This window comes from Schistocerca serialis, chromosome 3 (assembly GCF_023864345.2).
Source record: "Schistocerca serialis cubense isolate TAMUIC-IGC-003099 chromosome 3, iqSchSeri2.2, whole genome shotgun sequence".
Lineage (NCBI taxonomy): Eukaryota > Metazoa > Arthropoda > Insecta > Orthoptera > Acrididae > Schistocerca > Schistocerca serialis.
In genome coordinates this window covers 1023952391-1023977127 of record NC_064640.1, presented here as the reverse complement: position 1 = coordinate 1023977127, position 24737 = coordinate 1023952391, and the positions used below count along the sequence as shown (strand labels likewise).

The window sequence follows — 24737 nt, the reverse complement described above, 5'->3', positions numbered from 1 at the left end:
TCTGAAATACTTCAATGCCTTGGTTTAATCCTACCTGGTGTGGATACCGAACACTCAAGCAGTGCTCAAGAATGGGTCACACTAATGTTCTATCCACAGTCTCTTTTCCCAAATTTCCCCCAATAAAGTGAAGTCGAACATTCGCCTTCCCTACTAGCAACATGACATGCTCATTCCATTTCATTTCACTTATTAACATTACACCTAGATATTTAATTGATATGACTGTGTCAACCAGCACATTACTGATGCTGGATTCAAACATTACAGGATTGGCATCAAGAACACAGACACAGCGGGGATGCGAGGAGGGAACAGCAGCAGCGATAACAACAACAACAACAACAACACCACCACACACACACACACACACACACACACACACACACAAGCGAACTGCAGTTTATGAATTAACTGGGAAAGATATGCAAGCTCACTTGTCCCATCTGTTCTTATCATCTGCCTGTGAGAAGAAACCTTTCCCTTCGCAGGTGTCACAATGTTTATGTGTCAACGGTAGGTTTAGTTCATGCATCTGCTGCCAGCACAGCTAGCTCACACTCAGCAATGAAGTTTTTACTACAACTGCGCAGTGGTATTGTAGAATATCAAAGTTTGGTCAGTAGGTGCTGAGGCAGATGTGCTATTTGACTGAAGGTTTACAATTTTTGACAATTTATGAGGACTGGAGAGAAACTGCTTAGGATCGAGTGCTTCAAAATATTGTGTAGAATAATAAGGGAAGTGGAAAACATACCTCACATACAAATACCGTTTCATCTCACTTTAATTTCCTGTCAGAAACATGTAAAATCTTATTTTGAAAAATATGCAGCAGATTTTAATGTGAAATATGATAGAAATATAAATACAACTGAGCTAGTTAACAAAATAGCAGCTTTCAAATTCCAGCAGGAAGTGCTGATGAAGAACACTGAACATCTTCCTATTTGAATATTTCGAAGCTTTATCCCAAAGTATGGGTTACAATATGCTTACTCAAACATCAAAATTGCTTAGATTATATTTATGATGTGTGCAGCATCTTCTCAATGCAATTTCAGCAAATTAAAAAGATAAAAAACTACTTTAGGCCAATTATAGGTGAAATAGTGTGTCAGATTCGGCTATTTTGTTGATAGAATATGACACAGCTGCTAAACTTGACTTCAAAGGACATAACCATCTATAATAAAAACATAATTATTGAAAAGGAATATATTCCTAACACTTATATGTAGTCCTTTTCCTTTTATTTCAAATTAATAATTTGTACATTTCTGCTAATTTATGAAGAGCAGGTAAAATCTGATATTTATGATTTTGCACCATATATATGCAAGCACTTTAGAATATTTTTGTTAATGAAACAACTGATAAAATGGCATTAAATACTCAAATATTTTTGTGGCATGAGGAGCAGATGACGTGCTGTTGATCAAGACATCTAAGTAATGAAAAATATTAGCCATCTCAAGATGGGCGTGGTAGCCTGAAACCAGTTAGGGCACTAAAATAAAACATTTAAAAAGTATTTGTGGCCGATTCCATCATTCATCAACCACTTCCATACCAGTCTAGTCTGTGCAAGCTCTTCATCTCTGAATAACTACTGCAACAATGTGCTTTACAGACCCCCACCCACCCTGCACACGAGTGCGTGCGTGGCCCCCTACCCCACCCCCCACCTCTCTCTCTCTCTCTCTCTCTCTCTCTCTCTCTTTCTCTCTCTCTCTCTCCACACACACACACACACACACACAAAAAACTGTTACCTTGATGCTTTAGGATGTGTCATACCCACTGATCTCTTCTTTTATCAAGTGTAGCATGTCAGTTGCAATTCAGACACTCAGTCGGACTTATGGGGCAATGGCTGGCACCGTGACTTGCCAGTCTTCAATACTGAGACAGAAATATGCCATTTTTTTTGTGGAGACACGCAATTAGTGTTCGTTGATCCAGACTATCTGAAGTCCATACTTTGTGGTCCATGGAAAGCAGATTAGGAATTCATGTTATATACATACAGAAACCATCTGATGATAGTTATATTCGAAATAGCCAATGCGAAGGGAAAATATTTCATCACTTTACTTATTCATAGCTGTTTCAAAATTTATCTTATACTACAGAAGTTTACACCGTCAGCCATTTCACTCCGCTGTGAAGTGTATTTAACTCAGTCTGCACACACTATACAACATTTCAGTAGCCGTCAGCTGCATTTCGAATGAAGCCACAGGTACTCTCCTGTCCCTAAGGTCGAGATGGTATGTCAACACATCACCAGAAGTTCATGTGATGGTTCCATAGATTTTAAAGCCAATGCAACTCACTTGTGAAGTTACCAGGAAACATTTGCAAACCAGAAACCTGACACACTAAGGCTGTCATGGCCCAATGTAGTTTTAGTAGTTATTACATATTTGAGGCCATACTTCGAAGGTAAACTATTGCTACAGCTAACACCAAACATCCATGTCGTATTTGCAAAACCTCTATTCCAAAACAATTATTAATTGTGAATAACAGTTCCTTGAAATAATTGAGTTGGTAGAAAATGTGATTATTGTTATTTATTTATTTAATTTTTTTACTGCAGAGTTTGATAGGAAATAAATATTCTGTTAGACATGTTACAGATTATCTACAATATACCTTAAATGCCTTTTCAGAAGTGCTTTTCTGTAGTTCATCTTCATTGTGAGAATGTCATTGTCACACATCAATGCTCCTTTATATTATACTGACCGTATCACATTAATGTCACAAAATGGTCTACATTTTGGCTACCAATATTTCAGGCATTGTTTGGGCTGCTATTTGTGCAGTATTATGTTCTTTCAGAATGTACTTCATATTATTAAAACGTCATTTAGTCTCATGTACAATATAATTAAAACACTGAGCAGAACAGAAGACTTACCATAATTAAAATGTGTTATAATTTACTGTGTTAATCTTTATCAAGAATTCTCAGGTTTTAATGGTAATGGAATATTCATTCATAAATATAACAAAATTCTGTCTTAATTTTTAGAAAAGTGTCGGCACACTGGACAATGCAATGCTAATTCTGCCATTTGGACGAAGCAGTGACACACTGGACTACTATAGAGAGATTGACAGTGCATCATTACAGTATCAGGATATTAAAGTTACTGCTATGGAATTAGGTCAGTAAATCTGTTAGATGGATATATATAATTAATTTTATTTCAAAGTGCACATGTGAAAAATTTCATATAAAAACATTATCTTTATGAAGGATTGTGTAGACTTAATACTTTCAGTGCAGAGCACTTTAGGTATTTCATCAAAGGTGTTATAGCATTTGAAGATACTAGCTTAGTAACCAAGTTTTTTTAATCTTGTATAGTAACTGATTTCTTTTTACTCTTTCTTTATTATAGAATATTGAATTTACTGTAAAAATTAAATATCTGTTACACCATTCCATAAGGTGTAATGTTGAAATACCAAAATGTTTCACAAGTTTTGATGTTCTGGTAACTTATGTATTCAAATTCAGTGTACATGTACTGAAAGTCAAAAGTAAATGGTTGAGTGTTGTTTATACAGGGTGTATTCGACCTGGGACAACTGGGAATTTTTCATTGTTTTAATTTTCAGTTAATTTTCTGTAATTTTGATTGGTAAGAACTGACACTCTAACAAAGGATATTGCTGTATCCCGCTACTGCAGAATAATACGGCAGCAACAAAATATGAACGAGAGAATAAAACTTAAATTGCAAAGAAATGTGCCACATAAAGAAAACACAGTGCTCATACAAGCGTTTGCCAACAGCAAAATGTGTCAAAGGGGTTAGGAAGACTATGCAATGCTCCGTGACTACAAATTACCTCCGATGAGCGTGACGTCATAACTGTTTACATTTGATTCATGTAAGCAGTTACGAGCAGGATCATGCGCATGCGCAGTTGAGTCGCGTATGAGTAGTACCTCCTCCCAATTCTGGCTACAGAAATGTCGCTGTTGGTTGTGTACGCAGCAAACCGGGGTATCTGAACCGGACAGCTATTTTGGCGGTGAGGGGGGGCAAATTCGTATTGTTGAGGAGTAAAAAACCTTGTTTCACAAAGCGCGTAGCATCTAACGCACGTCAGTCTATCGATTATTCAAATGATTTTGAAACGCGTCCCTATTGCTTTTTGAACACATTCTAAGTTGATTTCTGAATTAATTATAAGTTGATTTTTGAATGTGCGCATAGTGTACGTGATGTCCATGCCAGAATCCTTGTCGCATCTAGAAATAAACTTTCCTGCAGGAAAAGGGGATGGGGCTATACGAGCTGAGCGGAATAAAGCCGAACGGGGGTGAATGCCGTTTGTTTATGTGATTGATTGGGTATGCGAATGATTGTTATAATTACTAGCTAAGTCCATAGATTCAGACTATCAGAGTGGGATTAAACGACTAACAGGTAAGAAAGATTATGTATTATCTTCTCGGTGTATCCAAGAAAATGAAATTTTGACAGAAAATTTTTGTCCAGATCGCTACAATAAAAAGGGCATGTTGATCATTTCCTGGCTAGCAACCGCTTAAGTTCTATTCTGGGAGTTGCATGGAAAAAGCGCTATACGACCACGTAATACTGCCTAACCGGAGAATAATCACTGGATAACTAAACCCGTGATTCTGGCAGGGTTAGTAGAGTTAACCAGACAATGAGCTTTGACAGTGATAGGAATAGTTACAGAATTAGTGATGAGAAGGTAGTTTGTTAGAACAAGGAAGGAGAAGAAATGGGGACATCACACAAATTATGGAATAATATGACGATTCCAAATTTATACAAAAATTTCGTACTACTACTTTTCGACCTCATGCTTCAAAAACTGGAGCGTATGAATGAAATATGAAACTATTTCCTAACATAAAGCTTTTTTTGCTTGTAGTTGGCCAAATAGACATTTCAAATTGGTACTTCGTGAATTATATCCTGTCGTATTATAAAAGTGACCATTGTTACCAAAACAGTCTTGCTTATTTGGTGTGTGTTACAGTTGCTGCAATAGTAGAAAGGCGTGTTTTCTTTTGTCTAGTAATGACAAAATAGACGTAATCAGATTGAGGAACCACACCGGTCTTGGGTACTATTTGTATTAACAGCTTTTTCAGTATTAGACAATGACATTTAGATTTTTCATGTAGCAAAACGTTTGACAAATGCAGAAAGGAAATCACACCATGTAAAGCTGTAGCAAGATTAGAGACGAGGGGAGAGGGAAAAAAAAAAAGACGCTAGGACTTAAGGATTGAAGAAATGTGTACTGTCTTGCTTGTCTCTTGTTTTACCTGGTTTTATGTATCCTGTATTTCATTTTATGCCGCACAGAACAGCAAGTTATTAGCTAATAGGCAGTAAAGAGTCCAAATTTTCTGAATAGTTCTTGTTCTTCTGGTTACAAATAGTCCCATTCAGTATTAATTGCAAGGAGTTTTTTTTTAAGGGAAAAAAAAAAGAGGGGCATGATGTCAAACTGGCCGACTGGGAGCAGGAGAGGCACCACAGGACATTTTAATTTCCACCATCCTGAATATAGTTTGATGGCATCCATTACAAAATATATACATTTGAGTTCCACAGTGCGAAGTACAGTGACGTGCGGTAGAAGAATGCTGTATGAAGAGGCGTGTTACTGCATTTTGGCACACTTAACACCAAATAACACTTCTTACGTTTGCTCGAAGTTAAATGTTTTATGCATCAGACTCTTCAGAAAGAGGTGCCCTACAAAATGAACATTTTTTTTTTTTTTTACGTCATATCTCAAATGCTCGAAGGGGGGGGGGGGCACCATCTAGTATTGCCCTGGTTCAAAATATCATAGATCCGGGGCTGATGCGCAGAGCAGTCTGAGTTATAGTGAAGGGGGGGGGGGGGGGGGGGTCCATGTGATCTGTGTTTACATTTAGTGATTTTACTGTTTCCTCTTCATTTACTGCTCTCACGTCAAATGAAAAAAAAAGCGATTTCTGTGGCTGGGAGCTATCAAGTGAATTAAAATACATTCACATAATTATGGAAGCCTACAGTATGTTGTTAGTTCCAGATTTTATTTTATTTCCACCTTTCTGACAGTCAAGCATTAATTGCCTTGCAGAACAATGAAGTTTTTTTTTCACTTTGCTAAAGAAATTCACCTTTTATTTATCTTTTCCGCTGAGGCAGCCAGTTTGTTTCAAACGAAGTGTTTAATTCCACACTATTGGCTAGTTTCAACTGTTCACTGCATTTCAAGTGCATGTTTTCATCTTCTAGCATGTGTGGCATTATGCCATAACAAAGAACCAAACATGAGATAATACAGTACTGGTACTCCAAGAAAATTTACATTCTGAAAACCACTCTGAAAAGCTTAATATCAGGTCGAGGCCGACTTCATTGTGAATCTGGACATTTGAATGTGCACTTTAATGCGAATTATTCATTTCAGCATGGTTCAAGAAATTCCGACTCTTGCAGTATCCTCTGATGTCTTGTTTCTTTTATGACATAATGTAAAATCTTTTAATGTTTTACACATACAAACATACGGGCTTCCTATGTCATCGTAGCTCCGCAAGCTCGGGGACGCCTCTTATGTGGCATTCTGTGGCAACTGCTGGAACAAATCTCTTTGTAACAGATCTCAGGAAAATTGTGGTTTGAAAAGCATTATTTTCAAAGTAAATTTCCTTTTGCACAAGATGAACTATGTGCGAGAATGTACAATGAATTTCTTAAATCACAGAGCGTTTGACTCTCATTTAAAAATCAACTCTTTGATGACAAGCCATTTAGAAGAATTTTGAGCCCAGATGATCAGAGATTTATGTTGGTATTAAACATTTTACTGGCACATTTGTATGATGTGTCTTAATGTGTAAAATGCGCAAAAAAGATCAACATTATAAGTGAAAGCTTAGTTTCTCTTGTAGCTTATTAATCTTCGCGACAAATATTATATATGAAAAGTTTGCTTTTCCTGTAGCAACACTATGTATATTAATTTAAACTATTAACTTTTCCTGTTTGTGTGTTTGCGCTACTTGATAGTGATGTTGCTATTGGCTGACTAAATCATGTGTCTTATGCTGTGAATATCCACTGTCATCGGCGGGCGAGATCACGGGACAAGAGCTATGACTGGCTTACAAAAGCACATCGCAATCTCCATTTCAATACTGTTGAAAGTAACATGCGGTTTTTGGTGCAATTTGAATTTATACTTTCGTAATACAAAAATATGCAGTGTATATGTTGCTACACATCAAATAATTTTCCAAAACATGGTTTTTCCCCCTGAGTTTCGTTTTCTAAAGTGCCGGGAAATTCTCAGCCGCTGTATAAAACCATGACCATTCAAATGATTGATAAATTTTACGGTTCCAAGGGAATGTATACTGTCACTTCACACGAAAAAAGTGTATTTTCACCTGGGAGAAAGTGTTTACCACCTGGGAGAAAGTGTATTTTTAACCGGGAGATCTGGGATTTTTTTTTCCTTGTCCATGTATACACCCTGTTATAGATTTCCTTAAAAGAAGGAAACCACCCAAAAATATAACTCAAAATGTTGTGTGTCTTGCACAATTAATTCTGACCTAGAAAAATAAGAACACAATTCTTGGCAAACAATTTATGCTTGCTCTTTGAACATGTTTGAAAAGTACTTCAGTATTGTGCAAGATCTGTGTAGCACTAGTATCCTGCCCAGGCTTCGCATGGGTAGCACTAAGTATCTACGGCCAGACGAGATTTGTATAGTGTAATGGTAATTTTGTTTAAGGGGCACTCTGTAGAGTTATGATTAAAAATCAAAGAACAATGTTAGGTAACTGAATATGATCACTTTCATATAAATTAAACAAAGTAAGCAGCGTATGCTGCTGGCTAGCGTGATGCAACACCTAAAGAGGTGAGCAGACTGTCTGACCATAACCCGCTATCAATGTGAGCGTTGCAACAGAGGTTCCATGGCTGTTCATTTCTTGAGGGGACAGTCTTGCCAGCATGCTGCGAGTAGCAAAATTCATGCAGTATTTCATGAGAGTAGGCTTTACATACACACAGAAAATGCAGCGGGGGACTGTAAATATCCATAGTTCAGCCAATTTGCACCAAATATTTATAAATGATATACATGAATCTTCCATGTGAAACAATGTATCTATTATTGAAAATCTTATCAAAAGCCCTACAGTAGTTCCTTGGATTAGCCTAGCCTTCATATATAGGTAGATATAGGTAGTGGAGAGGGACTTAAATTTATAACATGTAGAGATGGGGAACGTGTGTGTAGATTCTTCTGTGTGGTTCAAATGTCCTGGTGAAAGTGTTTCAATTGGATGTCACTTCGACGAATTGCATCTCCGTAGCCAGTTATCTGACCGCAGAAAAGGCGTCTTTCAGTTTAATGTGGAATCTGAAACATGTTTTGTTTGTGACAAGTCTCCAGGCCATTGAGAGGTAAATGCTAGGTTAAAAGAGAAAGATAAAATTGGTGGCCCAGCTGGGATTCAATCCCACAATGTTATCATTATCAGGCACACACTTTATCACTAGACCACCAAACCCAGCTTCATTTCTAATCTTGAGAATGTCACCGACAGTTGAAATGTAAAGCCGAACCACAATCTGATTGTGGCAAATGCCCTCCACGTCATTAAGAGGTGAATGCTACATTAACTGACAGTGAAAAAAATCAGTGATCCAACCGGCATTTGACTCTGCGACCTTCAGCACCTGCTTTACCCATAGACCACCAAGCCCAACTAGGATTGTGCTGAAACTTCATTGTTGTCTGGAGTTGAGGCAGCTGTACAGTTATATGGCAGAGCCATTGTTTTCACAGCCACGACAGACTTAAATCCCTAACTAGCAGAGAAACCTGACATTGTCTGGCTATTTATTTATAGCTGTTCCTGAGACTTTGTACTCTTGGAATTAATTTTTGGCTTAGAAAGCTCCTTTGTATACAATGTTTCAAGTAATATGATTGGGTTGTTTGCTTCAATAACCTGGGAGAGAGCCACATAGAGTTGGTTGTGCAGAAAGCAACTGACACTAAGGTCCATGTCTGCAGTAGACAGCATTGATTCTTTTATGGTCATGGCATAACATAAGCTCATAAGGAACTGTACACATTTAAAGTGAAATTGTAAATTGTTACCAATAGCGGGTTTCAGGATATAAAAGCTCACTTGCCTGCAACACTTTTCTGCTTCTATAATGTTACATTGGAGAGAAGTAACTTTAAGCCTCTGTAGTGAAGCATTCTGAAGAGCAAGATAATGCATGACACACCTGATCAGAGAAAACCTTGCTTTTGGAAGGATTTTCCAAAGAACTAGTTAAAGCCCGATGCTCTTGAGCTGCAGCAAGTCTATCATCAAGATCTTCATTGGATTCTCTAGACCGCATAGTCGTCAGTCTTTTAGCCATTCTGGGTATTCAGAAAGACTCGATCTTTTCTAGGCATTTTTATTCATAAACAAAACAAAATCAAAATGTAATGAGTAGGCACCAAAATCACAAAGCAGAAGCAGTAAATTCAGTTTTCTTAAAACAGAATATAAATGAAACCTATCAAAAGAAGTAAAACATTGTCACTAAGGTTCTAATATACAAAGGAAAATCAGTAAATCCATATATCCAAGCCAGGTAAATTCACCTTTGGTTTGTATTTGTAAAGATAAGATTGCACTGCTTAATTTTGTCACTGACATAAACTCCTGAAAATATATCTGTCATTAAGTTAAAAAAAACTGAAAGTGACGTCTATTGGTTCTTTGGTGTACTATGCCGTGATGATTAAGCATCCGTTCTACTAAGCTTAGAGGATGATTTTAGATAAAACTTTATCTGAATGCTTTCTTACGTTATCACTTTTTGTGACAAGGGTCTGAGGGAGAGGAATATGAACAGTAGCTTGCCCCTAAGAGAATCTGAAACTTGGTATGTGGGAGTCAGGTAAGAAGATAGATATATAGCATTCCATGTGTTGTATCTTTGCTGTTTAATATATTATTCTACTAGACAAGTGTTTGGTGATCAGGCATTGTCATTTTGCAGGATGCAGAAGTCACCAATCACATTACATAAGTGTAAAGGATATCTACTTTACAGAAAAGCCCAGTAATTTTAAGAGATACCAGCCTTATGCACACAGTCTTGTCTGGAAGAATCCTATTTATGGATGTTCCCTGAATGAAAATGAATTTCGGCTTCTTTCTTTTTCTAAAAAAAAGTCTATTGTCATTGTACAAGGTAAATTAGATATTGTTCCTGTAGTGTGTGGTCCACCATTGACCTGTGTCCATTATATACATACAGGTATTCCCTCAGCAAAATATCTCTTCCTGTCAGGAGTTGTTAGCAGAATACACATGGCTGGTTGCCTCATATGTATTTACCTACATGATCACCTTTCTGAATGTGGCTTTCCTCCAGTTTGGTAATCACCCTTTATTGGAGTTGGTTTGGTTAACTATCCACTATGTCATCCAGCTAGAACAGTTAACCCGGCCCTCAGCTTGAACCCCCACAGCAACAATCATCATCATACAGCTGCCTGCTATGAACTAATGAGACATGCATATTTGCATTTGCAGCACTGTTGCTTTGACACCAACTGGTGCAGCGAGGGGCAAGGCAGATTTCCACAATGACAGTGGCAGTAGTGTTTTAGTCTATGTAACTGGTAGTGATGCATATGCACAATAAGCATGCTACTGCTGACAGTAAATACAGGTCATTTTTGTAATCGAATTATTCAGAGTCTTGCAGCCCAACCAGGACGATGGGGCTGTACCACATGGAACTCCTAGCAGAGATCACCGGGTTGAGGTCACGGCAGGGCAACAGCTCTGCACACTAAGTCCCTCCCTGAACTTGCCAGACTTGTTTTAAAAATATGCAGAATGTAATCCATGGAAAACAGTCTGTGCAAACATTCAAATGAGAACCTACAGTACAATGATAACTAAGAGAAGAGCCCACTACAAGATTATAATGGAACATTTTAATGTGAAAGTAGGACATAAACTTTAGCATACTATACCAGAAATGATAAAGGTCGTTTGTAGAATTTGATGAGAACAACACAATGTTTGTCGTTGTACAGCATGATAGTGGTATACTTGAAGTAACTTGCAGCCTCTCTTCCGCCAATATGAGGCCGTTATCATGGTTTTCCTTTCTGTTGTACAAGATACTGTTATACCTTATGTAGTCTTTTTGTTTTGGTATAGGGAGTGAGGGCAGGGGGGGCTAATTCCAGTTGTCTGGATAAAATAATTTTTGAATAAGAGAAAGTAGGACATTACTAATAAATTGCATTTTGTCTTTAAGCAGTTTTTTCAAGTACTCAGTTTTTTGCCCAATAACTACCTTCTTGAACTTGGATAAAATATGTCATTGATTAGTTCAACACATAAGAAACTACATTTTGTGCTTTGAGGGAGGATTGATTGTTGGTTTTGTAATATGATTTTGTTTGTTAGATGTGTATATAAAATATTATCAGAGTCTGTTTCAGAGCAGCTAGCTACTCTAGTTGGAGTTAACAGTAGGAATTGTATTGAGTTTTATTGTATTGTATAGTTACTGACTTCGGTAAATATTTATCAATAGAATTTTTAAGAAATTCTATATTAATATCACTGGCAACCTTTATTTCTTTATTTTTTTACTATTATGCCAATAAGACATTAAGGTTACGTACGAAAAAGCTGAAATTTCCTGAAGGTGCTCAATATACATTTACTATTATAAATGCTGCTCTTATTACAATTTACTGTCATCAGTGCTCTTCAATGTATGGCAAGTTCTGATGAATGTGGCAGCTTCTCCTTTCCCTGTATATGGTTTGGTCTGCAAAAGTAAAATGCATACCTAAAATGTGTAACACTGTATCAGTGGTCACAGAGACAAATTATGTGAACTTGACGACTAATTTGTCACTGCAAATAAATAGTATAATAATTTTACTGGCTCTGCAAATATTCTGATTATTTAATGAGTGCTGAAATTTTACAGTGTATAATTCAGTGGAAACATAGTCAAGAATTTTCAGCAATCACCAGAAACAAGGCGTTTTTCATGATTGCATTATTGTAGAATTATACTTGATTTATGTTTTCCATATCCTAAAAAAAGATGCTGCTTTGACACCTGTAACCTCTGGTGTCTTACTATTCAAGAAAGTGCATTCCCCCCCACCTTTTTATTTGCAATTACGCAAACCAATTTTTCCTTCTATTTGCTACTGTAGTTTACCAACTGATAGAATCGATAGGAACCGTACCAATATGTGGCTCTGCATGTGACATACAAGGGGTGTTCTGACAGTAAGGGGACTTCTCAAATTGTGCGGGCAGCGTACATTCAATTATCAATCTCCCTTTTCCTCTCTCTCTCTCTCTCTCTCTCTCTCTCTCTCTCTCTCTCTCTCTCTCTCTCTCTCTCTCTCTCTCTCTGTCTCACTCACACTCTTTTTTGACAGATACAAAGGTTAGATGTGTTTTAGTGTGCTTGGCAAATTTTGATTATTATAAAAAAATGGAGCATAGAATTTGCATCAAATTTTGTGTGAAAAATGGAATCAAGTGCTCTAACACACTTGAAATGTTGACAATGGCATGCGGTGAGTCTGCTCTAAGTAAAAGAAAATGTTTACAAGTCGTACAAGCTCTTCAAAGATTGCCAAGAAGATGTCAGTGATGAACCTTACTCTGTATGCCCCAGCACATCAACAACAGATGATAACGTCGAAGTTGTGAAGAAAATTGTTTTGGAAAATCGTGGAATTACCATAAGAGAAGTTGTTGAGGATTTGGCATATTGGTCAGCTCGTGTCGGGCAATTTTTTTCGGATGTTTTGAGCATGAAATGTGTGTCAGCGAAGTTTGTTCCAAAACTTCTCAATTTTGATCAGAACAACCGTCGCATGAGCATTACTCAGGAGCTCTAGAACGATGTCAATGATGATCCTGATTTGCTCAAAAGGGTCGTAACTGGTGGGTTTACGGTTATGACGTCGAAACCAAAGCCCAGTCATCCCATGGAAGCATTCTGGAGAGCCAAGACCGAAAAAGTATGCCGACTTTGATCAAATGTCAAAGTTTTGCTCACTGTTTTTTTGAATTACTGTGGCATGCGTAGTGTGTCATGAATTTTTGCCTCAAGATCATACGGTCAGTAAGGAGTATTACCTTGGCATTATGCGCCATTAGCAAAAAGCAATATGCAAAAATCGTCCAGAATTGTGGCAAAACAATTCATGGCTTTTGCATCATGACAATGCACCTGCTCATTCATCGTTGCTTGTGAGAGACTTTTTGGCCAAAAACAACATGAAAATCATGCCTCAGCCACCATATTCGCCAGATCTGACCCCTTGCGACTTTTTCCTATTCTCAAAACTGAAGAGACCTATGAAAGTATGAAGATTTTCAATGATTGAGGTAATAGAAACTGCATCGCTGGAAATACTCGAGGCTGTATCAAAAAGTGCTTATGAGAAGTGCTTTGAGGATTGGAAGAAATGTTGGCCCAAGTGTATTGTATGTGAAGGGGATTAGTTTGAAACGCACAACATGAATATTGATGAATAAATAATTTTTTTTTCATAAAAATATAAAGTCACCTTACTTTTTGAACACACCTCGTAATCAATGGTTCCAACTTAAAATTAACACTTCTGACAGAAAAGTACAGATGAAGTTGCTAATGGTGGCCATTAACAGATAAAAAAATCAACATTGGTATGGTTTGCTGCTGAGGTAGCTAAATCACACACTGTAGAATACATCAAGGTCTCTGTCAAATCTATTGAGAAACAAGGCATTGATTGATCATATGTTAGTGTACTGAGGAACATAATCACCAGTGCGATGACTTCCAGTAGGTTTCATCAGCATAGTGAAAAATTCAAAATTAAAGTGTTTCAGGCAAGATGAATCCAAAAATATTCTAAACAGTCATAGAGGGAGGTTTTTAAATTCTTGGATTGGGAAAACAAAGAAGAAATACATTTTTTGGTAGACATCTGAGACACCTTCATTTTTCTGATGATGATATAGTGCTTGCCTCTAATGCAGAGAAACTTCAGAACTGAATGGATGAACATAATAGAGGAATTTTAAATGTAGGCTTCAAAATCAATTGTAATAGTGCTAAAATAATATACAATCAACACATCGATAATGATGGGCAATGAAGGCAATGGTTGGATGGGGAAAAAAGAAAAAAAAAAAAAGATTATTTTTGGCAACCAAACAGAGTTTTCAAAACTACAGGTCAGGTCCCAGTATGTGTGAAAAGGAAAACTTACACTCAGAGTATGCTTTTAGTTGTCACTTATAGCAGGGAGACATGCACATTTAATAGGAGTGGGGTCTGTTGAAAAACTGCGCCTAGCTTCAGTGAGCAGTGGAAAGATGCATGTTGGGAATTACACATACATTCAGAAAACAAACTAATGACACGGGGCAACAGACTGGCATGTATGGTGTTAGTATGACCTCAATGAAAATTAAATGTAGGTTGGTGTGACATGTAACAAGGCGAATATATGATTGACAGACCTAGGAACTTCTGTTCTGGATTGTAAGAAGTAAGAAAAGTTTGAGATGATAACCTAATGGAAGATGAATGAATGAAATTAGAAAACTTACAGAGGTAATGTGGATCCATATAGCTGAAGTTGTTAATTAATGGAAAAGTCTGGAGGAGGTGTTTGTACAACATTGGATGTCAAAGGGCAACTGATGCTGCTGCACTGTGAGATGATGATGATGATGATGATGATGATGATGATGATCTTTGGGCCATGCCTTGAGTACTGTTGCTTCTTGTTTTTGCATATAAAAATGCTGTCTTGATTGTGTATATTGCTTCATTGTTCTGATTTAGACATAACAAAGCTGTTCATGTATTTCCCATCTACTATCTACTGTGTTTTCAACTCTTGTTTGATATTCTTTCGTAGACCTACCCATTAAACCATCACTCAGTCACTTGAAGAAGAGACTTTTTTTACTCTGCCACAGATATAGTCTTTCTGGTCATAAGCATCTTTTCTGATTATACCACATGACCTTCCTTTCTGGTCTTGGCTTCCTAGTGCAGAATAAATAAATATCTTATTACTTTAATACATTCTCACATACCCTGCCACTCATTATCAATAGTTTTCACCAAAATATCTGTTTCTGTTTTTCCTTTTTCTTTCTTTCTTTTTCCCCCACGATGGACGTCCTTAGGCAAATGAAGACCTGTGAAATATTTTTATTTTTTTAAAGGTAAGATTAAGCTAGTAATATATACTAGAAAATCACTAATCAGATGGAAAGAGAGCTGAACAGCTGATACTGAAGTGTCAGAAGTGATGCTTTCTATTTCTTTTGTTGAGCATTCTGTCAGTGGAACATCATCACTATGAATGTAAAAATATTATATGCAACATTATCTTTTTGATTAAAAAACACAAAACTTGAGGGCAATGCTTAATGTGAAATTTGAGTTGCTATGTAAATATTCTAGATTTCATGGCCATTAATCCATTCACAATACAAACCATAAAGTTAAAATCTGTCTCCCCCTCCTATCACTTGTGGTGTTTTTTCATGCTTTATCAGTTGTTTCCTTTTTTTTTTTGCAGGTTTGAAGAATACATTGTTTGACATGTATCTCGTTCAAGACACATACTTAGTAGGAGCAGGTGCATTATTTGTGCTCCTCTGCATGTGGGCATACACTCACTCATTGTTTGTCACATTTATGACAGTTGTGGCAATATTATTTTCACTGGGAATCTCATACTTCGTGTACACACTAGTTTTTGAGTTAGAGTTCTTTCCATTCATGAACATTCTTGCAAGTGTTGTCGCTGTTGGTAAGTTGAAACATTTATTATTTATATTCTTTTCTTTAAGCTCTGTGTCTGATATTTTGTATAGCAGGTGTTTTGGTGTATGCTATATATGTATTCCCATTATGAACGTATACACTGAACAACTTAATATTTGTGTGTAGTAATCCACAAAGAAATATAAACACTGAACTGGGATAAAATGTTTAAAACTGATAGAAATATCGTGGGTGTCCATGACAGTGATAAAAATTTTCAGAAGTGTTGTAGAAGAACAAATGTATTAATTTGAAGTAGAGAAATCTGGTAGGAGTCATAAGCCTTAAGTGAAAATGGATGTAAAAAGTCAAATTTGCTGTTGGCCAGCTTATAATGATAAAAATGTAAGTACATGTACTTTTGTACTAATTTTATATGTTTGCATAACTTGCACAGGGTACTAAATTGACAACATTTGGTGGAAGTGGTGTCCCTCAGCTCCTGTGCAGGTGTGACATACACACATAAAAAAAAAAAAGTTTTGCATCACCTCAGTTCTGAGAGTTGCGGAACCTGTACAGAAAATTGGAATACAGATCAACATAAACATCATTTCCGCTCTTTTTTATTGGTCATGAAAATCACACATTGCATTTTGTACCACCATACAGCGAGACCTTCAGACGTGGTGATCCAGATTGCTGTATCTACCAGTACCTCTAATACCCAGTAGCATGTCCTCTTGCATTGTTGCATGCCTGTATTCGTCGTGGCATACTATCCACAAGTTCATCAAGGCACTGTTCGTCCAGATTGTCCCACTCCCCAACGGCGATTCGACGTAAATCCCTCAGAGAGGTTGGTGGGTCACGTCGTCCTTAAACAGCTCTTTCCAATCTATCCCATGCATGAAACTTCCTGACAGATTAAAACTGTGTGCCGGACCGAGACTTGAACCGGGGGTATCCTGGAAGAAAGGCTATTCTTTCTTCCAGGAGTGCTAGTTCTGCAAGGTTCGCAGAAGAGCTTCTGTTAAGTTTGGAAGGTAGGAGACGAGTTACTGGCAGAATTGATGCTGTGAGGACGTGTCGTGAGTCGTGCTTGGATAGCTCAGTTGGTTGAGCACTTGCCCGCAAAAGGCAAAGTTCCCAAGTTCGAGTCTCGGTCCGGCACACAGTTTTAATCTGTCAGGAAGTTTCAGATCAGCGCACACTCCGCTGCAGAGTGAAAATCTCATTCTTGAAACATCCCCTAGGCTGTGGCTAAGCCATGTCTCCGCAATATCCTTTCTTCCAGGAGAGCTAGTTCTGCAAGGTTCACAGAAGAGCTTCTGTGAAGTTTGGAAGGTAGGAGAAGAGGTACTGAAAGAATTGAAGCTGTGAGGACGGGTCGTGAGTCGTGCTTGGGTAGCTCACTTGCCTGCGAAAGGCAAAGGTCCCGAGTTCGACTCTCGGTCTGGCACACAGTTTTAATCAGGAAGTTTCATATCAGCGCGCACTCCACTGCAGAGTGAAAATCTCATCCTATCCCACACATGTTCAATAGGGTTCAAGTCGAGAACATGCTGGCCACTCTATTTGAGCGATGTTGTTATCCTTAAGAAAGTAATTCACAAGATGTTCACAATGATGGCACGAATTGCCATCCATGAAGTTGAGTGCCTCGCCTTTATGCTGCCTATATGGTTGCACTATCGGTCAGAGGATGGCATTCACGTCTAAGGCATTCAGCCGGACCGGGTTGCTTTCAAACATGTCTCCAACGATTGTCTGGTTCAAGGCATATGTGACACTCATTGGTGAAGAGAACTTGATGCCAATCCTGAGTGGTCGATTCGGCATGTTGTTGGGCCCATCTGTACTGTGCTGCATGGTGTTGTGTTTGCAAAGATGGACCTCGCCATGGATGTCGGGAGTGAAGTTGCTCATCATGCAGCCTGTTGCGCACAGTTTGAGTCGTAACACGACGTCCTGTGGCTGCACAAAAAGCATTATTCAACATGGTGGTGTTGCTGTCAGGGTTCCTCTGAGACGTAATCTGTAGGTAGCTGTCATCCACTGCAGTGGTAGCCCTTGTATGGCCTGAGCAAGGTGTGTCATCGACAGTGTCTGTCCCTCTGTATCTCCTCCATGTCTGAACAACATCGCTTTGGTTCACTCCGAGACACCTGGACAGTTCCCTTGTTGAGGCCCTTCTTGGCACAAAGTAACAATGTGGACATGATAGAACTGCGGTATTGACCGTCTAGGCATGGTTGAACTACAGACAACATGAGCCGTGTACCTCCTTTCTGGTGGAATGACTGGAAGTGATCGGCTTTGGACCCCCTCCATCTAATAGGTGCTTCTTATGCATGGTTGTTTACATCTCTGGGTGGGTTTAGTGACATCTCTGAACAGTCAAAGGGACTGTGTCTGTGGTACTATATCCAGTGTCAACAGTTTGTTGTTCTCCTCATTTTCCTTAACCATTAGAACTGTCTTTGCAGTGTTACAGATTGTTACACCAAGCATGATTATACCAATGTACACACATGATCATGATCCCCCCCAAGGGGCTCGCTGCTGTTTGGCGGGTTTGTGCTTGCCTACCGTGGGCTCCCAATCTTTGCAGCATCTTTTCCTGCCCATTCTGCATGTCCATCATCTTGCTATTCTTTTTCCCATCCCTTGGGGAACATGTCTGGGCTATTTTTGGAAATGTATTTGGCATTTTCAGTCGTCAGTATCAGAATACTCTCCAGTGTTCCTTCTTTCTTTCTTCGTTCACCTTCTCCTATTCTTTCTCTGTTTCGACGTTTGAGGTTTCTCTTTTTCTTCCTCCCTGTACACTCCTGGTGGCCGGCCCATGTGTGTGACATGTAACAGGTGACTGGGTAACCCGTAATACCCTGCCTTGGGTTGGCAGGTAGGATTTGCACATGCCTGCTGGTACAGGCCAGGCCCTTGGAGGGGTGATTGCCTAAGCTGCTATCTTCCCAAATTGCTGATTGGTTCCTCTGTCAGGTGTCACCCAATTGGAAGGAGTGTGTCATTGGAGATGCTGGCAATCATGGGCGATTTTCTCGCAATGAGCCAATCATCTTCACAGTCAGTGGGTAACAATTCAAAGACCCTCCCAGTTGTTCCGAGGTTCCTCATAATTTCATGTACTGAAGAACTCTCAGTCCTTCGCTATAGTAAATCCAGTTATTATTCAGAAAAATGTTGATGCAGTTGCTGGGTCTGTGAAATCTTGTTCTCATTTACACACTGGCACTTTGCTTTTGGAGACCACTTCTGATTTTCAAGCACTATTGCTTGCAGCTTTGCTCCTCCACGGCTATCCTGTTCGTGTCGAGGCCCATCGAATGCTGAATTCATCCTGTGGTGTTATTTCTACCTGGCTGCTCGATGGTATGACTGAGGCAGAAATTCAAATGTACTTCTCTGATCAGGGTGTCATTGCCACCATTGGGTGATGAAAAAAGTAGACGTATGCTTAGTGCCCACACGCACTCTCTTTCTTACATTCAATAGAGTGGTTCTTCTGTCAGAGATCAAAGCAGGTTATGAAGTTATCACAGTAACAGGTGACTGGGTAATGCATAATTCCCAGTCGCAGGTTGACAGGTAGGGTTCGCACATATCCCCTTTACAGGAGAGGCTGAGGGAGGGGTGATTGCAATAGATCGGGTTTCTATAGGCATGGTCTGCGCCCAGCTTGCCCATCATCTCAAGTGGTCCGTTCTCTGACACCTACATGAGCGACCACTTGCCGTGGGCTGTCCGTTTGCTGACTCCTACCCCACTTCCGTACACACCCAAATAGCAGCTTACTAAGGCTGACTGGAGGCTTTACTCCTCCCTGATGTCCTTTGACGAACAACATTTCCCCAGTTGTGATGCCCAGGTGGAATATCTTACAACCATTATCCTAACCACCGCGGAATGTTCCATTCCTCACACATCCTCTTTACCACTCAGTGTCCTGGTCCCTTGGTGGACTGTGGCACTGGGACGTGCTCTCCGTGTTTTTAACCATCATCGTACAATGGCAAACTGCATTCATTATAAACAGATGCATGCACAGTGTCGTGTTCTTTGGGATAGCAAAAGAGCTAGCTGGATTTCATTCACTAGTTGTTTAACAGTGCCAGTCCCTCTTCTGTCGTGTGGGCCAACCTCCAACGGCTCTCTGGGACCAAGATCCGCTCCCCAATTTCCAGCTGGACAGTAATAGACAATGTCATCCAGGACCCAGTTGCTATTTCCAACACCTTGGGCTGTCATTTCGTGGAGATTTCGACCTCATCCCACTATCACCTTGCCTTCGTCCCTCAGAAACTAGCGGAGGAGGCTTGGGCGACTGTGAGTGCTACAATGCCGCCTTTACTATGAGGGAGCTCTATTGTGCTCTAACTTCATCCCTATCCTCCACCCCAGGGCCAGACGCTGTTCGCATTTAGATGTTGCAGCACCTTTCACTTGCGGGCAAGCAGTTTCTGCTTAATATGTACAACCACATCTGGGCAGAGGGCATCTTTCCCAGACAATGGCGTGAAGCCACTGTCATACCCATACCTAAGCCTGGTAAGGACAAACACCTTCCTTCAAGCTACAGCACCATTTCTCTCACTAGCTATGTTTGCAAGGTGATGGAATGTATGATTCATGCCCGGCTGGTATGGCGGCTCGAGTCATGTGATTCACTAACGAATGCGCAGTGTGGATTTCGAGCATGGCGTTCTGCAGTTGACCGTCTCGTCACTTTGTCCACCCATGTCATGAATGGTTTTCTGCAGAAATCCCAAACTGTGGCTGTGTTTTTCGATTTGGTCAAAGTTTACAACACCTGTTGGAGGACTGATATTCTCTGTACTCTCTACACGTGGAGCTTCTGTGGCAGCCTTCCCTGTTTCCTTCAGGAATTTTTTAAAGACAGAGTATTCAAGGTACATGTGGGTTCTGCCTTGTCGGACACATTTATTCAGGAAAATGGTGTGCCTCAAAGTTCCATCCTGAGTGTAATCCTCTTTGCTATCGCAATTAACCCTATAATGGCCTGTCTCCCGCCGGGCATCTCCGACTCGTTTTTTTTTTTTTTTTTTTTTTTTTTGACGATTTTCCTATCTACTGCAGTTCTCCATGGACTTGTCTCATTGAGCAGCGTCTGCAGCTCTGTCATGATCATCTTTACTCATGGTGCATCGACAGTGGTTTTCGTTTTTCCACTGACAAAACCGTTTGTATGAATTTCTGGTGGCTTCTTCCACCGTCTTTACATCTTGGGCATGTTGCTCTTCCATTCATTGAAACTACAAAATTCCTGGGGCTCATGCTCAATAGAAAATACTCTTGGTCCTCCCTTGTGTCTAAAAGCCCTCTGTATGTGGTCCCTCAGTGTCCTACGTATCCTCAATGGTACTTCCTGGGGCGCATATCGAACCATCCTCCTCTGTTTGTACCGGTCCCTTGTCCATTCGAAACTAGACTGTGTGTGTTTCGTTTACGCATCTGCATGTCAGTCCGTATTACACCATCTCAATACTATCCACCATTGTGGCATCCATTTGGCGTTTTACACTAGCCCGGTTGAGAGTTTGTATGCAGAAGCTGCCCAACAACTGCTGTCGTATCACCGTGACTTTCTCCTCAGCAGATATGCATGCCGTTGGTCTGCCATGCAAGGCCATCCATCCTATGCCTCCTTCTGCCTCCGCCTTTGAGGACTTCTTTGATCGTCAGTATGGGGCGCATCCCTCTTCTCTGTTACCTCCTGGAGTTCGCTTTCGGCTCTTTCTCCGGCAGCTTTTCCGGTGGGTATGAACCCTTCAACACCGTGGCTTTGAGGTTAACTTCACACTTCTTGCAACTTTCCCAGTGGGTGTGAACCTTTCACCACCTTGGTTTCGTGCAGCAGCCCGTGTTCACCTTAGCCTTCATTCGCTTCCTAAGGACACTGCTCCAACATCACTCTATCATCTTCAGTTTCATGACCTTTGCGTGGCATTTCGCAGTAGTACCTTTGTGTACACTGATGGCTCTTGAACTGACCATGGTGTCGGGTATGCCTTCGTCATTGGCGTCGACATTTTTCGATATCGGCTTCTGGAACAATGCTCAGTAATTACAGCAGAGCTCTTCACCCTCCATCAGGCCGTGCAGTACATCCGGCGACACAGGCCTTTCATTTGTGCCATCTGCTCAGGCTCTCAGTGCTCTTCAAAGCCTCTGTGTGCTGCACACTGTCCATCCCTTACTGCAACTGGTTCAGGGAAGTTGTTACTTGCTCACTCTTGATGGAGACACTGTGATGTTTATGTGGGTTCCTGGTCATGTTGGTCTGATAGGAAACGAGGCTGCTGACATTGCTGCCAAGGCTACAGTCCTTGTATCTCAGCCCACTAATCCTTATATTCCCTCTGATGATGTCTGTGTTGCCATCTGTCAGCAAGCGGTGTCACTGTGGCACCACTACTGGTCCTCACTTCATGGGAACAAGCTCCGGGTTATTAAGCTTCTCCCAGCGGCTTGGATGACCACCTCTTGGGCCTCTCACCACGCGGAGATCATTTTAACAAGGTTACGTGTTGGGCACTGTCTCTTGAGACATCGCCATTTGTTAAGTGGTGCTCCCCCACCACTTTGTGCACAACTTTTGACTGTCTGTCATTTCCTGATGGAATACTCATTTTTCAGCTGCTTACATTCCCGTTTGTGTTTGCCGTCTGAGTTATCGGCCGTTTTAGTGAATGACACTAGGACTGTCGACCACATTTTACTTTTGGTCCTTCATAGCAATATGGCAAAGGCCATTTAATTTTTGTTCTGGACCTCCGTCATTCTATGGTGTATTTTATAGACCTTTCTCCACATTCTTGTTTTTAGCTGTCTTCTCTTCCATCAAATAGGATGGACGTGCAACAGTTTTTAACTCCTGCCCTTTCTCTTCATATTCCACAGTTTTGACATGGGCACGTATGACCGTAGTTGTTTTTGCACCCTAAAACAGAACAAAACAATGATCATGATCATGATCATGTTCATGATGATCATCATCTTCTTCTTCAGTGTGTTAACGGAGTTTTCTGTCACTTCAATGTGCATGTGGGCATATAATGTTAGCTATTAGGTACATAAAAATAAACTTGCTGCATTGTAGAAACAATGCTTTTTTGATTCTTGTTTTACTCTGTCAGGGATATCCCACAGTGTGTTTGGCTTACTGTGTTTTGACGTAGTTATTAATGGACAGTGGTTTTGTAGTGACCTTACACAGGCTCCACAACCAAAACAAAGTTCCCAGGTAGACATAAAGCAATATCAACTTTATTTTAACAAACATAAAAGTCTTGCATCACATAAAATTAACTATTGTAACTAATTGTCTGAATAAAGAACATAAAACTCTTCTGAAATTATGTGAACTGTTTCTGGAGTTTGTGACAAATGGATAACTCTAGACCTTATATATCTGGTGTGGACCACTTTGACTGTTGAATGAAATTAGAACAACTTCAGAGTACAGACAGATCAAAAGGGAATTGATATCTGTCAACCACAAGTTCAGTAAGCTGGCGAATACAGAGTCCTTGCACCTGAGTACACAGAGGCAAGTGGACTTATGTGTCCTGATACACCACCTCTCCCCTCCCCAGGTGAAGAGACGGTTGATCATTTCAACATCTCGGAAGTGAGTCAGAGGCGTCCATTGCAGGTGGTCACCCTGGACCCTCCCTGTTGATGTCCAATGGGACGGGAGCTGCTTGTCTCCTTGTTGTGGATGTCAGCATTGTGCTGACCAACGGGCTCCAACTGCTAAATTTTGCGGTGCTGCGGCAGTAGATCAACCCTCTCAGAACCCGGATGATGGCTGCCTGGAACAAAAAGACTGGTAGAGTACCTTGGTCCTTTTGAGGGTGAAGCTGACTAATGTGCCTGTGAGTCATGGCTGGTCCGGGAGCCAGATTACTACTATGGCCTGACCCAAGTGCTTAATGACCTGCACCGGGACCCACCAATGTGTACCCAGTGGCACAACCCTTGTCCCCACATTGTTATGAAAGTGACACCAATGTAGCAGTGGCCCTGATAGACGGTCATTGTGGGCCACCGGTTTGGCTAGAGAACTCAGTTGCTGACTGTGTGGATGCAAACATGCATTACCGATGGCGCGAATGCAGTGTTTGTGTGAAAACACACTCCTGGAGAGTCACTGGAGCCTGCATGCTGTCCAGCCAGCAGTCGAGATGCTTTGGAACTAGAGTGTTGTGTTATGGAGCAATCCTGAACATCAGACATAGGGGGACTCAGCCACTTCCAAATGTAATTTGTTGAAAAGATCCAATGCCAAAATTTTCATAGCTCTTTTTGTTGAAACTACCTAGACATAAGCCATAAAAGGTAATCCATGATTCTGTATGGTGGATCTAAATCATCATTATACAGTAATGTTATTGTTACTGTAATTCTTCAACTGTTTGGCAAATGGTTGAAGCGGCTGCGACCCCAGCTCCTTGTAGGTAGGCACATTGGTAATTGTTGTGAAGGTTCCTATGTCAGTGTGGAACTTGACTAGAATGGTGTTAATTTGTAATTCCAATGTCAGCGTACTGGTCAACCTGTGTAACACTGGCTGAACTTGGAGAACGTTCAGACCTGGCCTCCAAACATCAGTTTCAGTATTCAAATCTATATCCCAAAGGCGCATGTTATCTAAGGTCATTTTGTTGGTGGAGTTACATCTTCCATCTTGCGTCCCAGTTTCCAACAAAATGTACATTTTGCTTTTCTAAAATAGTCCTGTTACCATTGGTGAGAGAGGAACCAATTGCTGCAGGACCGCAACACCCTTAAAACCCAGTCACTCAAATTCTCTCGGGG

At 40.2% G+C, this 24737-nt stretch overlaps 1 protein-coding gene across 1 annotated transcript in view; it reads left to right on the top strand.

Moving 5' to 3' along the window:
* Positions 1 to 24737, top strand: part of LOC126471482 (protein dispatched) — a 189757-nt gene that overhangs the window by 145176 nt on the left and 19844 nt on the right. The window contains exons 8-9 of the mRNA XM_050099686.1: positions 3044 to 3179; positions 15685 to 15918. Coding sequence (XP_049955643.1) covers positions 3044 to 3179; positions 15685 to 15918 — 370 coding nt within the window. The remainder of the gene's footprint in view (positions 1 to 3043; positions 3180 to 15684; positions 15919 to 24737) is intronic.